Consider the following 19,064-nt stretch of genomic DNA (forward strand, 5'->3'; position numbering starts at 1 on the left):
CCCTGCAGCATCATAGCCGACCAGGCAGGTTTTACATAAGACTGGGATGGATTTTTACTTTCCGGACCTGGGTTACCCACCTCTATAAAAAGTAAAAAATGTATTAAATATAAAGGGAAAAAAAATACTAGTAAAAGTAAATGATAAAATAAAATAATAAGAATGATAAAAATGATAAAATGAATAATAATGAGGTAAGATCATATGAATAAAAAATTAAATGTAAAAGAGTATGAACAATAAAACATTTTAATAATGAGAGGAAGGATAAACTCAGTTAAAACTAGATAGTGGAATTACTGAAATAGAGATGAATAAAAAATAATGATAATTAAATCGTATTTTTTAGCACCTTTCATACATTAAAATGCAGCTTAAAATGATGTACATACACATACTGGTGAAAGCAACTCATTAAAGTTAATTAAAGACTAAAATGCAAATGTAGGCTAGTAAAAAGATAATGAAATAACTAAAAAATATATAAATAAATAAAGTTACCAATAAAAACAAACAATATAAACTATAGATATGAATAAAGTATGGATTATTAGAAGAATCAGAAAAAATATTAAATAAATAATTTTACTAAAAGGTAATACAATAACTAAAATAGAGATGAAAAAACAGTTATAGAAGGATAACAATAATATATACAATAAATATTACCAAAGTATGGACTCATAGAAAAAAAATAATGATAAAATAAATTATTTTTAAAAATCTAACATCTAAAAAACATTAATAGAAAGAACAGAAATCCTGTAATTGGTGGCTATGAGGATTTTGTTTGAATGAGAAAAGGGTTAATGTGAACCTGGTGTTTTCAAATAAACACACACACTGTCTACAATATTAAGGTCATGTGGTTTTATGTCATTACCTCAGTCACAAACTGGCTCCTTCTATTTAGATAATGAGAGCTAAAATGATAGCCTACAGTGCCAGTGCCACTCAGTGATGCCACGAGATTTCTTATTACAGTGATTTCTGAGTTTAATTCTAACTGTAGGGTTGAGTGTAATTTATGGTGCTGTAGTGAAACCCTTCATTTTCACCAATTTCACCACAGAACACCCTCAGAAAGTAAAGGTAACAAACTTTCGGGATATAAACTCTGTCACTGGGCTGGTATTCTCAGAGGTATCAGAGTCTTATTGACTCTTGTTGGCTTTTTATTATATTGTTCATAAGTTATAAGCCATTAAAGGAAATCATATTGCACATTATTTTCGACCTTACGCTGCTGTAGGACATTTACATTGTTTGTTACATTAGTGCAAAAACACTGATGTACTAAATACAATTTAATATTATTCAAGATTAAGATTAGGGATCAATTCTTATTTTTTTTACATGACATTATAACACATGCTAACCAATGAGCGGCCATTCCTCCAGTAGAAAGTTGAAAAAAATACATTTCAATGTTCAGCTTTTAATCCTAAATTACCATGTGTTTCAGAGGATATGTGTTTAGCAGGCTTCTCTCTTTGGTTGCCTAAAATTCCCTCTAGATGATTAGCTTAGCATAGCTTTGCTAAACAGCTAACAAATGAGTGCCCTTAATACAGTATAAAATTAAAATCCTTATATCAAATTACAGCTTTCACCAAGATTTAATGCAGGTTTTGCTCCCAAATTCCCTTGTTAAAACAAACCTTCTAACAATGTGGCTATAGCTATCTTTTTAATAAAAAGCAGAACCGCTGTTTGTACGTTCTCTACTGGTGGGACATGCGCTAACTTGTTAGCTGGGGAGCTAAGTTAAAAAATAAACATAAAAAGCTGATTTGCTATCAGTAAGTTTTATGAGTACTGGCAATTTCACCACTGATGGAATGGGCACTAATGGGCAGTATGTTTTCTAAGCTGTTAATTACCTAGGTAGTGTCACGTCCTTGTCCTGTCCCTTGTCAGCCTTCATGTTTTTCCCCTCTAATGTTTGTTGTCCTAGCCGTGTGCTCATTCCACATGTCTCTCCTTGTCTCTGCCCATATCTTCAGGGCTCTCACCTGTGTTCATTTGTAGCTCCGCCTCCTTATTGCCTGTTTCCTGTTCACTCTATTTGTCTTTAGCATTAAGTTGATCTTATAAGAAGACCTCGCTGCTCCCGTTCTGCCTTTAGCACTGCTTATTGTAAATTTTACAATAAACTACTTAATAAATACTTAACTACAAAAAAAATAAATACTTTAGTATTTCCACTTAAGTGTGGTGCTTAAAGAATTTTTACCTAAGTCTGATCTCTAGTAATTTATATGTCTGGTCTCAACAACAATACACAACATGTGAAAACCCACTCAGAGCTCATGTTCACCTGGAACCCACGTGGAATCTGCATGAGCATGTTGGCTGGAAACTCTGACTAAAATAATATTGCACATCCTGTGACTTGACTATTGCACACTCCCACATTGCCCCGGCCTACTTGAAGCACCCAACCACAACTGCCCAACCATAGCGGAAGTCTGTGTGTGTTTTTCTTTTTTTTTGAAAACCGAACTATGGTTACAGTAATTAGACGTGTGGTTGGTGTAACTTGTGGTAAAAGGCTATAATCTACCACATTTCAGCTAAAAACACTAACACTACTTGTTAAGATATGTGATAACATATAACCAGCATATGGGGCAGTGGTGGCACAGTGGTGACCGCACCAGGTTATTGATGACAGGGTTGTGGGTTTGAGCCCCATGTTTGACAGCTTGTCACAGTTGGGGCCTTGGGGACGTTGAGCAAGGAACATAATCTTTACTGTATGTATGGAATAATGGCAAAGACTATGTTCCATCTGACATCAAACACAAGTATAGCAAATATCCAAAGTGGACATTAATTTGATAATGTAGTTTTTGTGTATATTTCCTTTTGGATTACTTTTTACTGCAATGACATTACAAACTCAAATATCTGCTGTATATCTTACCAGCCAACAAGGAATCCTTTCTTGATTGTAAAACAAAAAGTAAGCGTGATTGTACCATTTAATTTCCTTCTTTCACAAACAGATATTTTTCCAGTTTTCATTTCTTTTTTAATTCTGCTCCCAACAATCAGAAATATAAAGCATATAAATATTAAATATTCTCTCAATTTTCACTTTGCAAATTATCTCAAGGTTCAATCTAAATTACTTTTGTTACAAAGTGCTAAAATGGAAAAAATAGCCATTTTTTTTATAAAACTACAAAATTTGGGAAATGGATGAAAAAATATTTCTTCCTTACTATAATAAATGGAAAACGATTTTCTATTTAATTTCTATGAAATTTCTACTTTTTATGACTAGATCTAGATTAGAAATTCCTATTTCAGAGTAATAATATCAGATCTACACATCTATAAAATCATTCTGATCATAGTCACATGACCTGAAATCATATGTTAACAATAGTAATTATTATTATTTTTTTACTAGTGAAAACTGGAAAAAATAAGAGACCATTTAAAAATTATGAGTTGCTTTGATTTTACCAAATTGATAACCTCTGGAATATAATCAAGAGGAAGATGGATGATCACAAGCCATCAAACCAAGCTGAACTTTTTAAATTAAATTTAAGTTTAAATTATCCAAAAGCAGTGTGTAAGACTGGTGGAGGAGAACATGATGCCAAGATGCATGAAAACTGTGATTAAAAAACAGGGTTTTTCTACCAAATATTGATTTCTGAACTCTTAAAGCTTTATGAATATGAACTTGTTTTCTTTTCTACATTATTTGCGGTCTGAAAGCTCTGCGTCTTTTTTGTTATTATAGCCATTTCTTATTTTCTGCAGATAAATGCTCCAAATGACAATATTTTGTTTGTAGTTTATAGAATAAAACAACAGTGTTCATTGTACTCAAACATATATCTATAAATAGGATTAGAATTAGCATTAGAATAGAATTATAATATAGATTAAGATTTTAGTAGATCTCAGCTGCTGCTGCTGTACAGTATGGGGTTGTCTGGCTCGTTGGATGGGGCGGAGCTGAGCGGGGTGAGACGCTGGGCGTTGCCGGTCTGACGTCGTCTCTGGCGCCTACACGGTCTAACAAAAGCCCCTGAGAAGCGGATTAGCCCCGTTAGTTCTGCAGGACCGTAACACTGCTCTGTTTCAGTCTCTCTCTGCTAAAGGAACGAAAACCAAACCCCAGAAAGCAAGATGGGCGTGGAAGGCTGCACGAAATGCATCAAATACATGCTGTTCTTCTTCAATTTCATCTTCTGGGTGAGTGCTGGCCTCGCCTCGGCCCGGAGAGCGGCCGTTACTCCGCCATTGGGGCTGTTTGGTTGTCGGAGGGGCTGCTGGATGTGAGGCGTGTTAGAGCGGGTAATGGAAGGAGAGGGCTGCGGTGATTGCGGGACGGCGGTGCGGAGCTGCGTGGCTTATTTTAGCGAGTCTGGAGACTGTTTACATGTTTTTAGAGGACTGTAGAGGCTCGTGTTTATGTTTTGAAATGAGTTAAACACGAGTTAACCAGTAGCTAACCTGGGTTACTGTTCAAAACAACAACAACAGTAGTAGTAGTACCCAACAAACGAGTTGGAGCTGTTAGATTGAAACCTAGCTAACCTGGTCAATTAGAAGGTTTTAGCTTTTCATACTAAATACGGGTTTATAGTATACGGGTTTATACGTTGAATAAACCATTAAATATCTTATTTGTACTACAATTTAAGTTCCCTGGGTAGCTAAATAGTTAGCTATGCGACTATATTCCCTCCTGTTAAATGCTGTGTTGTAGACTAACAGTTAACCTTAACGCGGTAACAAGATTTAGTACAGAGCCCCTAAGGTGACGTCATGCTTAAAAAAATAAGGTGTGGAAACGAGATAATTAAGCCGTGGGAACGAGATCATAATGCTTGTCAACGAGATAATCAAGGCATGGGAATGAGAGGATAAAATCATGGCCGTGACTTATTAAGATGCAAAAACGAGGTCCTAATGTGTAGCCATGACTTATTAAGTCTTGGGAAGGAGATAATGAAGGCGTGGGAACGAGATAATTAAGGCATGGAAATGAGAGTTTCGTCGATTTGTGAAGGCGTGGGAACGAGATCCTAATGCGTGGCCAGACCTTAAGGCGTGGGAACGACATCCTAAGGCGTGGACGTGACTTATTAACACGTGGGAGCGAGATTCCTAATGCGGGGCTAGGACTTATAAAGGTGTGGGAACAAGATAATTAAGGCTTGTGAATGAGATATTAAGGCGTGGGAACGACATCCTAAGTTGTGGCCACAACTTAATAAGCCGTGGGAATGAGATTTTAAGGTGTGGCAACAGCGTAAGGTTTGAGAACGAGATCCTAAGGTGTGGCCACAACTTAATAAGCCATGGGAATGAGATAATTAAGGCACGTGAATTAGATAATTTGTTAGAAAGTGGAAAGGGAATTGATTTCTTTTTATTTTCATTGTGGAATTAATTATGGTGATTTTTTTTTTTTTTTTTTGGTATAACCAACATTTTCCGTCATATTTTGCCCAGCATGAGCCAAAACTCAGACTCCTACACTTTGTCTTACTGTACTTATTGCACCTTGTAGTTCTATGCATGGTCTTTATATTTTTTTAAGGGTTTGTAAGTTTAATAGAGCATTACAACTTTTTTTCAATAAAGCCTACAATTTATCTTAAGCTCCCTAGAAGTCCATTGCCCCCCTTGCATGTTTATGTTGTTGATCACAGTTTATGGGATGGAACTCTTGATTAAGATTAATGTTGTTTATCTCCATATAATACCAAGTAATAGAAGCTAAGAAGCTTCCAGAGCAGCTGGATTGTATGGATTGAGTTAACGAGTGTTCATTTCTGGGGTAAAACCACTTCAATAGGTCTTACTGTAATATACTTACCACTGTTACCACTGTTTATGGAAACATTTCTTGAGATTGAGGTTGTTTAGTTTCATATAATAGCAGTTAATGGTATTTGGGAAGAGTTTGTAGGTTGAATAAAGCAATAAGTCTTGAAATTTTAGTCTACAATTTAACTCTAAGCTCCCTTAACAAACTTTGTCCAACCTGCTTGCTTGTGTTGACTATTACAGGTTATGGGAACACCTTTTGGTTGAGATTGAGCTTTAGTTGTTTAGTTCCATGTAATACCAGTTTTTGCAGTATGAAGGAGGAGCCTAGACCCCTACACTTAATTACTTGTCTTACTGTACGTATTGCACCTCTAGCTTTATGGATTGTGCTTGTTTTCCCCAGTGTTTTTCCCCCCAGTGATGTTATTGGTATTTGGGAAGAGTGTTTAAGTTGCATTATGTTTTTAGTATATTATTCATTGTTTAAACAAAGTTCTCTAGATGTATACAATAAACATGGGCAATAAATCTGTCATGAGTTTATAATATGTCCAACAGATGTAAGCTCCTAGACCTGCATGGACCCCTCCTGCTTGCTGTATATGTGAAATGATAGCGTGGTAAAAAAACACTTATGTAAGAGCTGTGCTGTAAACAGCCACAGTTTATGAGGACCTGAAATGTAAGTTAATAGGCTTTCAAGGTGTCATTTGTGTGGTTAAAGTCAATATGTGTTCATTTCTGAGGTGAAAACATCTATATTTTAGTTCTAGATTTGGTTTATTGTTTTGTTATATTCCTTCTAAAGCACACCAGGTGTCAATTACCAGATAAAAATCAGTGAACTTTGTGGCACTCTGCTCACTATTGCCCACCCTTGGTCTAAAGAATCTGTTGAGACTAGTCTCAATTGTTTGGGATGGCAGTAAAGACCATTTTTGATCATATTCCCTAGTGCATTTTGTTTCTTGGTATTTGGGAAATGTTTAAAAGGTTTTGGATGGTACAATAAATCTGTCATGAGTTGATAAAATTGGTAAGGACCAACCTTTTTGGCTTATGGTAAGAGTTATACTGTAGAAGACTACCACAGTTTATGGAAAAGCATGTAAGATTGAGGTTGTTTATTTTCATGAGCTTCCAGTTAATGTAAGATAAGAAGCAGTGTGATAGAGCAATGTGTGCTTAGTTTAGCTTAATATCTGATGAAATTTACAGATATGTTGTAACTCTCTTTTGAAAGTTTGTTATTTCTCAAGTTTTTGAGTTGGGTTTAGCAATGGGTGACTGTTAAGACCAGGTACTATTCATTGAATTAAAGGTAAAGCTGCGTGTAGTATATAGAAATCCAACAAAAACATGCATTGTTTCCGCATTGTTCATGACTCCACTTTAAAAACACATTAATTTGATTGATGCCTCTTCAGAAATGTTCCATCTAAAGAGTGTATGAAGGAAAAAAAAGCAAAAAAGTATGGTCATTTCGTCTTGATCCTCCAAGCTAGAATGTAGAGATTGGAAGTCTTTGGAAGTCTCTAGTATTAGAAAGGTTCTTATACTTCACCCAAGCAGCAGCAGTCTTTACAGCATTGCAGTGTAGACACCCATCAATAATTGCAGATAATTGCACCACATCACATCAATTGATGGATGCTGGTTGATTTCTTCCATCCATCAATGTTCTCTTCCTGACGGTAGCTCAGAATTAAAGTGGTGGAAGAACAAAGCATTGCTTTCCCCCATTAGCACAGGACATCACCTCTTATACTGATTGATTCATAGACTCAACAAGTGGCCAACTGTTTTAAGAGCATAATGCAGTGCTTTAAATGAGAACCACATAGTGAAATATTCATTTATAGGATATCCAGTCTGAGTTTGAGTTTATACAGAAAGCAAAATACCAAAGGAAGAAGGTGTCAGTGTCATAGGCCTGCAACTCTTGAACAACTTAATCAGTATCTCCAAAAGTGCCCAAACACAACATATTTACTCCCTAAATATCAGTATTTTCCACATTTAAACATCCTTTTAAACATTTGAAGAGTGGTTAAACCCTATGTTACGTTAAGTGTAGATTCTCTGCTCTGGCCTGACCCGAATGTTATAATCTAGTGCTGAGTAATTATGGGCAAGAAATCTTCGGTTTTTGTACAAAAGAAATCTGATTTTCGATAATAATCAATTATTTCCCCCCAACTAAAAATCAAACTACAGTGACAAAGAAATGGTTCAAAACTAGGTCTACCTGTCAAAAAAAAAATTGCTTTGGGTTACGTTGACTCCAATTCAAACACTGTTTACTAGCCCATGCATATTTTTGAAAAGCTTAGTTTTAAGGCCCTGCTTACTAAAAATATCAGGTTTAAATCGGGCTCTGGCACATAGTAACATGTTATGGGGCGGGTCTGGTTAGGCTCGGGCAGAAAGTACACAGGCTTGGGCCGGGTCGGGTCTGGCTGGATTTTTTGGTCCCATCCTCAGCTCTAATGGTCAACTGTTCAACTTGGGCAGCAAAGAAATAATCCATGACTAATAAGCTAATCAAAAAAATAATGACCAGATAAGTCGACTGTCAGAGACAAGGTCAGCTTGGTTTTAAAAGTGAGCCTGAAACTGTGAGAGTAAATTTGAGCTGGCAGGCAAATAGATGTCGAACTAGACTCATGGTCACACTGCTTTGGGCCCCAGTGTTGACGTGCCAGACATTCTACAAACCCCTATCACTTAGTCACGGGGTAGAAATAACCACCATGTCTCTGACAGGCAAGAAGAGGAGGAGGAGGAGGAGGAGGAGGAGGAGTCTATGAGGGGGTTTCTAATAAGATTTCCCTTCTCTTTGCAGAGGCCTATAGACTGGGCTTCCCAGAGTAAATAGGATAAACAAGAAGGCCCAAGAAAGTTTCACAATATACTGAAATACATGAAAATGGCACAATGATGGCTTTTGATAATTTTACTCTTGGAGCTTTTTCCGAAAAATAAATTGTGGCAGCAACAGCACCACTAGGTTTATTTTAGCATGCCTGATTCACAGGCAGCCAGAATTAAAGCCAGAGATTCCTGTTTCTCACTTGGTAGACATATAAGATATATATAATGATGTTCATCTTGGCAGGAAGCTGAAAAGCTAAAAACTGCACCATAGCAACAGCCTCTCATTGGAATGCCCCAATCACAGCTCGGCGTGGTCCAAACACAACCCAAACTTCCCACCGCTGTTAGGAGAAGCAGAGGAGACCAGGGCTTTTTGCATAACCATTGTGTGCAAACATCACACTAAGAGCATTAGCATACTGCTGACATGCGATAATGGCTTTCAGCACTTGAAGCAAAGTGCTTCTGTTCTCTGGGGTATTTAATAATATAATTAGGGCTGCACCAATATGGGATTTGTGGGCCACTGCTGACATCCGATATATTTTTTTAAGTATGTATCTGCTAATACTGATACCGATACATGATTATGTGAGCACTGCTTGTCAATAGGGATTGTGGTGGGTCTGTAGTTTATCTGGAATTGTTAGGAACAAAACAGGATTAATTCTTGGAAAGAGCGCAGGATAATAAACTATTTATACAATTTTTACAATTTGAGAATTCATACGCATATATGTTCTTTGGTAGAAATTAAGTTAAATAAATAAACATCAGGAAAAAAGGGCCAAAATAAATGAAAACGTACAATAAACAGTGATTGATTTAGGGATTTGGCCACCAGACAATTGTTTAATTTGTATGGCTAAAAACTTATGATAAAAGTTGAAAAAGTATGACAGTATTATAAACATCAGGTATGGCAAAATGATAGAACCAAAATATGGCACTAAATATTCAGCAATCTAAATTATTTGTCCAAAAACGGCAAAAAAGTTTTTTGCTGTGCAAGTGGTGGAAAAAAAGGTGCAAAATAAATGAAAACCTTCAATAAACAGGGTTTGGTTTGGGGATTTAGTTAGAAAATAGTTACATTTTTATCCGATCACTCAAACCACTTCAGAAGGTGGTCTGAGACGCATTTAAAACCAACTATAGATCTGATGACTCAAACCACTTCAGACTGTGGTCTGAGACGCATTTAAAACCGGACATAGATCAGATCGCTTATACCCACTTCAAAAGTTATATTCCAGCCCACACAGCATTCAGTCTTTAATTTCTTTAATATGACTAACACACATTTGTACCAATGTAAATTCATATTGCTTAAAACGTATGATAAATAAAATTTAAAAGTATGACTATTATAAATATCAGGTATGGCAAAATGATGGGACCAAAATATTGCACCAAATATTTAGCAACCTAAATTATTTGTCCAAAAACAGCAAAAAAGGTTTTTGCTATGCAATGTTGGAAAAAGATGCAACATAATTGAAAACCTCCAATAAACAGTATTTTGATTTTGGGGTTTGGCCACTGGAAAATTGTTTAATTTTTTCATTCCAATCACTCAAACCACTTCAGAAGGTGGTCTGGCAAAAAAAAGAAGAGTTTTTTGCTATGTTTGGATGAATATGTGAAAAGACTACTACAAAAAAGTTACCACAAAACAATGACCTTTTCTTTAGGCTATTCAAACGATGCTATGTTGGAAAAAGGGCCAATAAATGACAACCCACAGTAAACAGTGTCTGGTTTTGGGGATTTGGCCATTCAGCCACCCCAACCAGTAATTGAACCACAGTCTCCCACACGAGGTAGTGCTTGCTGGTAGTGGTGTTATCCACTGTGCTACACCAACACAACACATAAGGAATCATGTAGTAACTTAAAAGTGTTAAACAAACCTACATACTCTGCATTTAGGTACTTTTATCTGGGGTGCTGTTAACTTGTTGGTTTCTGAGGCTGGTAATTCTTGCTCTTTCTTTCCTGAGGTGATCCTGATGAGAGCCGGTTTTATCATGTCTCATACTATTAGCAAACATATTTAAACTCTACGAGAAGCCTTTTAATTACATTAGATTTATTTTCAAAAATGTAATTTTAATTGATCTAAATGTAAAGTAAGTTAAAGTATGTGTTCTTTGGCATTATGCATCTAGTTTTATAGAAAAAAAGATATATCAAAACTGTCAATCTGTGGCAAAAATCATGTGAAGTGTTATGATGATGGATTTATTCAGGCTTTTGTATCTGAAACTTGACACTACCAGGTTCCTCAATTCAGGTTGAGGAAATGCCTCTTCCCTCTTCTATTTAAATCAAAAGATAAGAACACAGACACTTATTTCGTAATGATGGTAATGTGTGTGTGCGTGAGGGATATAAATCGTGGCAGGGAGCCACGCCTAATCAGAAAAACCATTGTGTACTTTATCCTCTTCCCGCCACTTAGAGTAATTAGAGACCGAAGTCAGTCATCTGATTTTGTATTGTAGATTCATCTCTGATTCTTTTTTGAGGTCTGATTGTATTGGATGAATTAAATAATTCATAGTCCTAGTCATTATAGTCATAATCCTATCTGTTTACCATTATAGACTCATCTGTGGGATGCATCACTCTTAGAAAACCACTTGTCTGCTTCTGCTCACTGATGCTGTGCCAGTTTATGGAACGTCTGTAAGCTACTTCAGTGTGTTAGACTGTAGACCACCATCCCATACTCATCTAAAGTTAGATTTAAAGATCTTTTGAATCTTTTTAACAGTGCTCTACAGCAGCAATTCTTAACTGGTGGGTCGGAACCCAAAAGTGCTTCATAGTCACGCTCTGCAGACATCTCTTCTTTTATATTTGGGGAAAAAAAGAGACATATCTCTGAATGCAGAGATATGAAGAGAAGTGAAATATCTGTATTTATTTTGTGCAGTTTTTATATTTAATTCTATTGTAGTAACTTTTATACATGTAGTTTACATACATTTCTCCTCAGTTTCTTAAAAAATGCTCTCAAATTCACTTTGCACTCATATGTATGTTTAAATGGGTTTTTGGAGGCTATTTTTTAAAAAATTGTTTGATTTATATTACGTAAAAGTGAGTCATGACTTAATGGCAATGAGACACTGTGGGTTCAGAGGCTGAGACCAGTTTAGAACCCCTAATCTATATGGTATTGTTATTGATATATCAAAGTTTTGTGATATTCAGATTTGCAATCAAGTAATAGATTTTTAATTATTAGTTTACATATAAAGATTAGTAGCAGACTGTAATTAATTTAGTGTTGTAGTGTTCTGTTTAAAGCTTTTTTTTATCTTGAAAGCTTTAAAGTACAGTTTTCAAGCCTGAATACCTCTATTTTAACAATATACATTTTTTTGTTGTTTTAAAAAGTATGACAAAATTATCATCTACGATATGACGCACCCCTACTGTCATTAGAGCCCACTGTTCTAACTGAATAAAAAGAAAGCTTTTCTTTTACATTGAGTTTTACTAGGGGTGGGCGATACGGCCTTAAAATAATATCACAATATTTAATGGTATTTTTGCGATAATGATACTCTTGGTGATATGACAAAACACTGAACTACTACTGCAATAAAATGTAAATTTAAATTTTATTACTGCATACGGCACACCCCTAACTGAGATATTAAAAAATACAACAATTTATTCAGGTTTCTGACAGAAGTCAATGATCCAGAATGTCATGATCCTAATAATAATGCACTCCAAATATCTCCATATATCCAGGATTAAAGTAAAATAAATGATACTGAACAGATATAATCTGTCTCTAGGAGATATAGTGAGAACGAGAAATTTGTAAATTTTTCTTTTGCTAAAATCAGTCAAAAAAAAGTAGTGATATAACACGATATTTCAGGGTATAACATCTTTCACGATATTCAAAAATGTTGGTGATGTTATTGCGAACGATACAATATGGCATACCCCTACTAAATACCTCTATTTTCAATTATATATATTTTTTTTATGTTTTAAAAATGACAATGTTATTATCTATAATATGACACGCCCTTACTGTCATTAGAGCACACTGTTTTAATTGGATAAAAACTAAGTTTTTCTTTTACTCAGATTTTTATATATATTAAATCATAATCCTATATTGTGATGCTTATACACAGCCATAGCTTTCTGAAAAAAAACATTGTTTTTTCCTTCAAGGTCATTTTTATCAGGGTGTATTGTGGTATTTTATTGCAACATGTCCAAGGATAAGAGCCTGGCATGATGAGAGCAGCATGCTGCACATTTCTGGCCTTGTGAAAGAGACAGTTTTGTAATGTTGTGACTACACAGCAAAGTGCGTCTACATTACAAGTATAGAAAATACGCTAATGCACCGTCTGATCTAATCAAACAGGATTTTTTAATTCGCAAAGTGCTGTTTTTACCCCACCCGGGAAGACAAATCTCTAAATATTTGCCCAATTCAAAAAGAGACGTGCATTTAGACAAAACAGAAACGGCGGCAATCCGAGCGGAAATATCTGGAAAAAAGTGATTTGTGCTTGGGAGCGGCTGAAGGATGGGGGTTGGCATCAGATTACACAGATCTTTAGTTCTCAATGTTTTTTTTCCCTTCACTCATGTTACATTATCTTTTGGAATAGAAAAAGTACTAGGATCTTCCATTAAAATATATTAATTTGTGTTGAAATGTCATAAATCTGTCTGACAATGTTTTAAAAATGCACATAAGTACAATATTTGGTGCATTAAATACATAAATTACAGTTTTGTTTTTATTTTCATGCATTGCATTTTGCAGTTTACAAATTTGATATTGTTGATTTCAGATTTAATTTTTTTTTAGGACAAGTCTTCAAAAGCAAATTTACTGTTGGTTTTTAATTTTAATCTTTTTTTTTCCCTCATTCGCTCCCATTCATTTTCGATCCCCATCAAATTCCAGTCTCCCCTTTGCCTGATGGCAACCAAACTGCCCTCAGGGAAAGTAATTGTGCTCTAATCCACAGCCAAACGGTACTGCACTTAAGTGTGTTTTTTGGCGCCACTTTTTTCTACTAGTATTTCTATTAAGGGCACATAGCTGTTTTTTTTATGCAGAGCCACCTGAGGGCCCAAAGATCACCAGCATCCAATACTGACTGTTGGCCTTGTCAATTGTGATCAGGGATTCCTCCAGATTCTCTGAATCTTTAAATGATGGGGAAATTTTACGTTGAGCAATATTTTTCTCAAATCATTTGGCAATTTTTAGATGTAGTATTTTCACAGATTGGTGAACTACTGCATATCTTTGGGGGTAAAAAGAGCATTTTAGAAAGCAGAGACTTTTAGAAGCAGACATGTGAGTTTGAGCCCTTCCTGACTGTTTTTGTGGAGTGTGTTTTTTAATAAATAAAATGAAGTTAAGTAGATAAAACTTGAAAAATCTCAGGTTTATACTGTCTGCAGTGAAATAAGTCAAAGTAAACACAAGACACATTTGCATTTTTTATTTTATTTGCATTTTCAACACTTCCACAGCGTTTTCTGATTTAGAGATGTAGTCTTATTTTTAATTTTGTATCTGTATAAAGTCATGTAAAAGTCTGTAGGCATGCCTGCTTTTCTGCTCCATGGTTTGGTGGGGAAGTGCCACTAAGGTTGGCAGTTACAGTTACACAAAGTGTGTGTGTGTGTGTGTGTGTGTGTGTGTACATGTGGGTGTGTGCGTATCCGTGATAATGTACAGTAATTTGAGAAGCCAGAGCCTCTACCAGTACAAGAGACAGCTGCAAGGCAATGACGGAATGTTCCAGAAATGGCTGCCTGACTAAGCAGCAGCAGTAGCAGCTCTTGGGAGCTCCTAAAGTAGTGAGTTTCCCCATGTTTTTTTTTCTTCTGTTGTTAATTTGCATTGGTACTTTGTTTTTAAAGCTGTAAACACTGTTGGAATGATGCGCCTCAGTGTGACTTCAGACTCCAAAAAATCACATTTTCTACTGTTGGGTAGAGCATGTTAAAATCACTGTATTTTATTAATTAAGGTGTTTAATTGAAGATCGTTTGTGTAAAAAAACAACTAGTTTAGTCTTATATACACACAATGTGGACTGCAGTAGGTGAAGAAAAGAGTTTATAAATAGTATGTATAAATATAGATCACTTCAGTTTCTCAAAACAGTTTCTCTAATTTTGCTATTTATAGGTTTATGTTTGAGTAAAATGATAATAGTTATTTTATTCTATAAACTACAAACAACATTTCTCCCAAACTCCAAATAAAAATATTGTCATTTAGAGCATTTATTTGCGGAAAATGAGAAATGCCTAAAATAACAAAAAAGATGCAGAGCTTTCAGACCTCAAATAATGCAAAAAAAACAAGTTCATATTTATAAAGTTTTAAGAGTTCAGAAATCAATATTTGGTGGAATAATCCTGATGTTTAGTCACAGTTTTCATGCACCTTGGCATCATGTTCTCCTCCACTAGTCTTACACACTGCTTTTGGATAACTTTATGCTGCTTTACTCCTGGTGCAAAAAGTCAAGCAGTTCAGCTTGGTTTGATGGCTTGTGATCATCCATCTTCCTCTTGATTATATTCCAGAGGTTTAATCTCTTGCAATTGTATTATCATTAATTATGTCAAAATGACAGTAATATCTTTTATCACAGTAATTTCTGTAAAGATATATTCTCTTGAGACCCAGCGTCCTCATATGAGGACATCCCATTTCTGCTTCTCTACACCATTATACTAATTTTTTTTAGCCTTATATGGAGATACTGCCCGTACTATTTAGTGGTCACATGACAACAATATACTTAAGTGATTAAAACAATATGGTGAGAATCCCAGTCAAAAGTTTCTACAGCCAGGTAAAAAATATCATAGATTTTTATGTTTGAAACAAGGTTATTTACTTTCCGTAAAAAAAAAAAAACATTTAGTTTTTGGACTAATTGGGTCCTTCTGATCCCAAATGGCCACGTTTTTTTTTTTTTTTTTGCAAAAACGCTTCCTATACAAAGAAAAAGTTACGTTTCTATATTTATTTTATACTTGTTAGATACTTCTAAATAGATAGAACAAATTAAAAATGCACACCAAGCTAAAGTCCAGGTCTCAGGAGGATATAGTCCACAAAGATTATCATGCTAGAAAAATACTGGACTAAACTAAGCAAAACTAAAAAAACCTTCATTGCTTTGTTCTTGTTGAGGATCTTAAAGAAACACTGTTAGCTGGACACGCCTCACTTCAGATTCCAGCATCTCAGAATGAAACCGAGACTCAGGGAAACCCCCTCAGTGATTTGCGTTGAGGGAAAGAACACAGTGCATTAACTTCATAACTAAAGCAGAGTCATCTGGCTCTACAGGAATGTGCTGGTGAGGATGAGTTTTGCGAAAGCTTCATGCCGAGGGTCCGCGAATCCAGCCTCACCCTTTGGCAGTGCTTGTGTTTATCGGGTCACTAAGCGACCGACTGCCTGAGCTCTGGAATGGGGCGGCCGGCCTAAACAGAGACAGAAAAAAAGAGAGAGAGAGGGAAAGAGAGAGAGAGGGAAAGAGAGAGAGAGGGAGAGAGAGAGGGAGGGAGAGAGAGAGGGAGGGAGAGAGGGAGGGGAGGGGAGGGGAGGAGTGGGACGAAAGCTAGTCTCTATATCAGTCCCACAGACACTTAGTCAGGCACCCTCAAACTCTGAGAGGAGTGGCTGAACTTTATACCCCTCCGGGGGCCGCCACAGTCTGGCTTGGCAACACTTAAGATCAGAGGCATGAATCCTCTCTCTGGAGGAGTCTCTCTGATGGTTTTGTGTTGGATTTTCTGTGTGGTTTTCTTAGAGAAAATTTCCTTAACCAATTCCATTGCTCACCATTGCTGTGGAAAGTTTTTAATTCAAAAGTTTGAGGGCGTTTTCACACCTGTAGTTGGTTTCTATGATGCGGATCAGTTGATGAGTTTGTTAACTTTAATAGTTTTCTCTCTCTGTTGTGTTTGGTTTGGTTTCACACAGGCACAAACCTGAACACACCAAAACGTGCACTAATAAACCACTCAAACACATCGTCGCTGATTGGTCAGAGCTGTCTGGCTTGGGAAGAAGAACGTAAATGTAACGTGAAGATTCTGTTTCAGTGTGTATATCTGTGCACAGAATGCTCCAAAATTTAGCCGCTATGCTTTCAAAGACTGCTTTTAATGTGACGTGCTGCACAGGTGTACGCGTAGCAAACAGAGTTGCACAGCTGTGAGCAGTGAACACAGCACACACTGCGCTCAGTGTGTAAACAGCATGGAGCAGCAGGGACAGCATTTGTTCATAGTAATCAGCTGTGGTAATCAGATTAAACTGCGCCTTATTAGCAGTTTAGCTCAAATAAAAGGAGTATATTTGATTGCTGAGTCAGATCGAGACCGCATCACATTTCTCACCACCAGCAAGCCGATATGAAAATAAAGGGATTTATTACACAGTTACTAAAGTATCCCATCCAAAATACCGGGAAATACCAGCACTATTTTATTAAATCATGATTTTATTCTTGATTTTTTTTTTTTTTTAAGTAATCAACACCACTAATATAAATATTATTGAACTTTGCCAATCTAACACTGATTCTTTTATTTGCATTTAAATTCCACCTTAAAAATGTTTTTACTGTCTTTAGAAGAAAAAAAAGATTAAAGAAAAAAGAATACTGCTGTGATTTAAATATGATTTTTTTTTTTTTTTTTAAATCTTTGATACCACTATTTTTTGTGTTAATTTTTTTTTGGCAAAATTACAAATTGGCATTACAGGAGAAAGATATAATTTTTTTTTCTTTCAATTGAAGTCAATGTAAAAATGTAATTGACTTATGGAAGTCATACTGGATTGGCGTTTCTGTTGGTCCAATCAGAATTGTGAAATTGTGGCACAATGTAAAGAACTCATATGCAGCAAACAGTTATATAATATTCTTTTAAGTACCTTTTAAAGATTTATAGGCATGATTGTTAAAACATACATAACAACCAGACGGCAAAAGCAGGTGAGAGATTCAGTCTCCAGCTTTGAAAAGACCACTGAAAACCTGTGAGCTTAAAGAGAAAGAAAAAAAAAGCCCACACTTTCCCACCACTCAGTTTGTACCTCAGTGCTGAGAAAGCTGCAGTGTGAAGAGAGGAAAATCCCCTGGGTTTGACCTGTGGGGGGATATGCGTTTAGTCCTGCAGCTGTTCGCAGATGTGTGCTGGTGTGAGTGAATTAGTGAGTGTGAGTGAGTGAGTGTGTAAGAAAGAAGATGGGAATTGATGGGGAGGGCTTAATGGATCCTGTAATGGAGGATGAAGGAAAGTGAAAGAATGTTTAATGAAGGGTTCAGTGGTTCTAGGGAGATTTATGAGTATTGATCAAAAATTTAAACCACAAAAGCAATGGTGGTGTTTGTTGCCTCACAATATAGAAAGTGTGGAATGTGGGCCTGCCCCCGCTGCTTAAAAACCCTTACATTACAGGAAACTCTGTACAATGACTAATTTAACTCATTACAATAAAATATTCAAAGAATTCCTGTGTGGCGTGCTGAGTGGTCCAGCGGACTAAGACGCTAAGACGCTACCACTATGATCAGGAGATCACTGCTTCCACTCCTGGTCATGCAGCTTGCCATTGGCTAACGGAGCTCTGAGAGGGCACAATTGGCCTTGCTCTCTCTGGGTGGGTAGATGACACTCTTTCCCCTCATCACTCCTAGGGTGATGTCGATCAGCAGAAGGCTACGTCTGTGAGCTGATGTATCAAAACCCAGAAAGTTTTGGAAAAGTCATGGAAATTTGGTCTACAAATCTTTTTTTTTTTCGTTAATTGATGGAGAAAATCAATTTTGAGCTAACAAATGCCAGTTCAGAGATAATTCAGTAATTTAGCCCTACATAATGGAGCTCTCAGAATTTGACACACATTTTAATATGGAAAAAAATCATGGAAATTTATTGGTTAAAAAGTATATGAATCCTGTTTTAACTAGGCCTCAAATAGTTCATATCCTAAAAGCTAGCGTCAGTATCAGATGCAGGAAGTTGAGGAAGCTCTACTTTTCTAATGAAATCCAGGAGCAGCTCTTTGCGTGTATGAGTCAGTGACTGGTTTCTGCTGAATTCCTGCAGTAAAACTCCGGCTCCTCTCCTTGTTCCCGCTGCTGTTCCGGGGGTGGAGTGTTTGGATGGTCCCCTGGTTGCTCGGCTCGGCTCTGCTCGGCTCCTCCGGGCTCCAGGTCGTCTTCGCTTCTGCCTTATTTGTGTCCCGCATTCCTCCGCAGCGTCTCTCCGCTCCTGACGAGGTCCAGCTGCCCCAGCAGCCCTCGGCCAGCGCCTGATTGGACAGTGAT

The 19,064-nt window shown here is 36.5% G+C and overlaps 1 protein-coding gene across 1 annotated transcript in view; it reads left to right on the forward strand.

Annotated features, from left to right (window-relative positions):
• The first annotated feature begins 3,977 nt into the window (after window positions 1–3,977).
• The window catches only part of cd81a (CD81 molecule a), a 64,176-nt gene continuing 49,089 nt past the window's right edge, over window positions 3,978–19,064 (forward strand). The window contains exon 1 of the mRNA XM_022667088.2: window positions 3,978–4,221. Coding sequence (XP_022522809.1) covers window positions 4,156–4,221 — 66 coding nt within the window. The 5' untranslated portion in view covers window positions 3,978–4,155. The remainder of the gene's footprint in view (window positions 4,222–19,064) is intronic.

This window comes from Astyanax mexicanus, chromosome 23, assembly GCF_023375975.1.
Source record: "Astyanax mexicanus isolate ESR-SI-001 chromosome 23, AstMex3_surface, whole genome shotgun sequence".
In the NCBI taxonomy this organism is placed as follows: Eukaryota; Metazoa; Chordata; class Actinopteri; order Characiformes; family Acestrorhamphidae; genus Astyanax; species Astyanax mexicanus.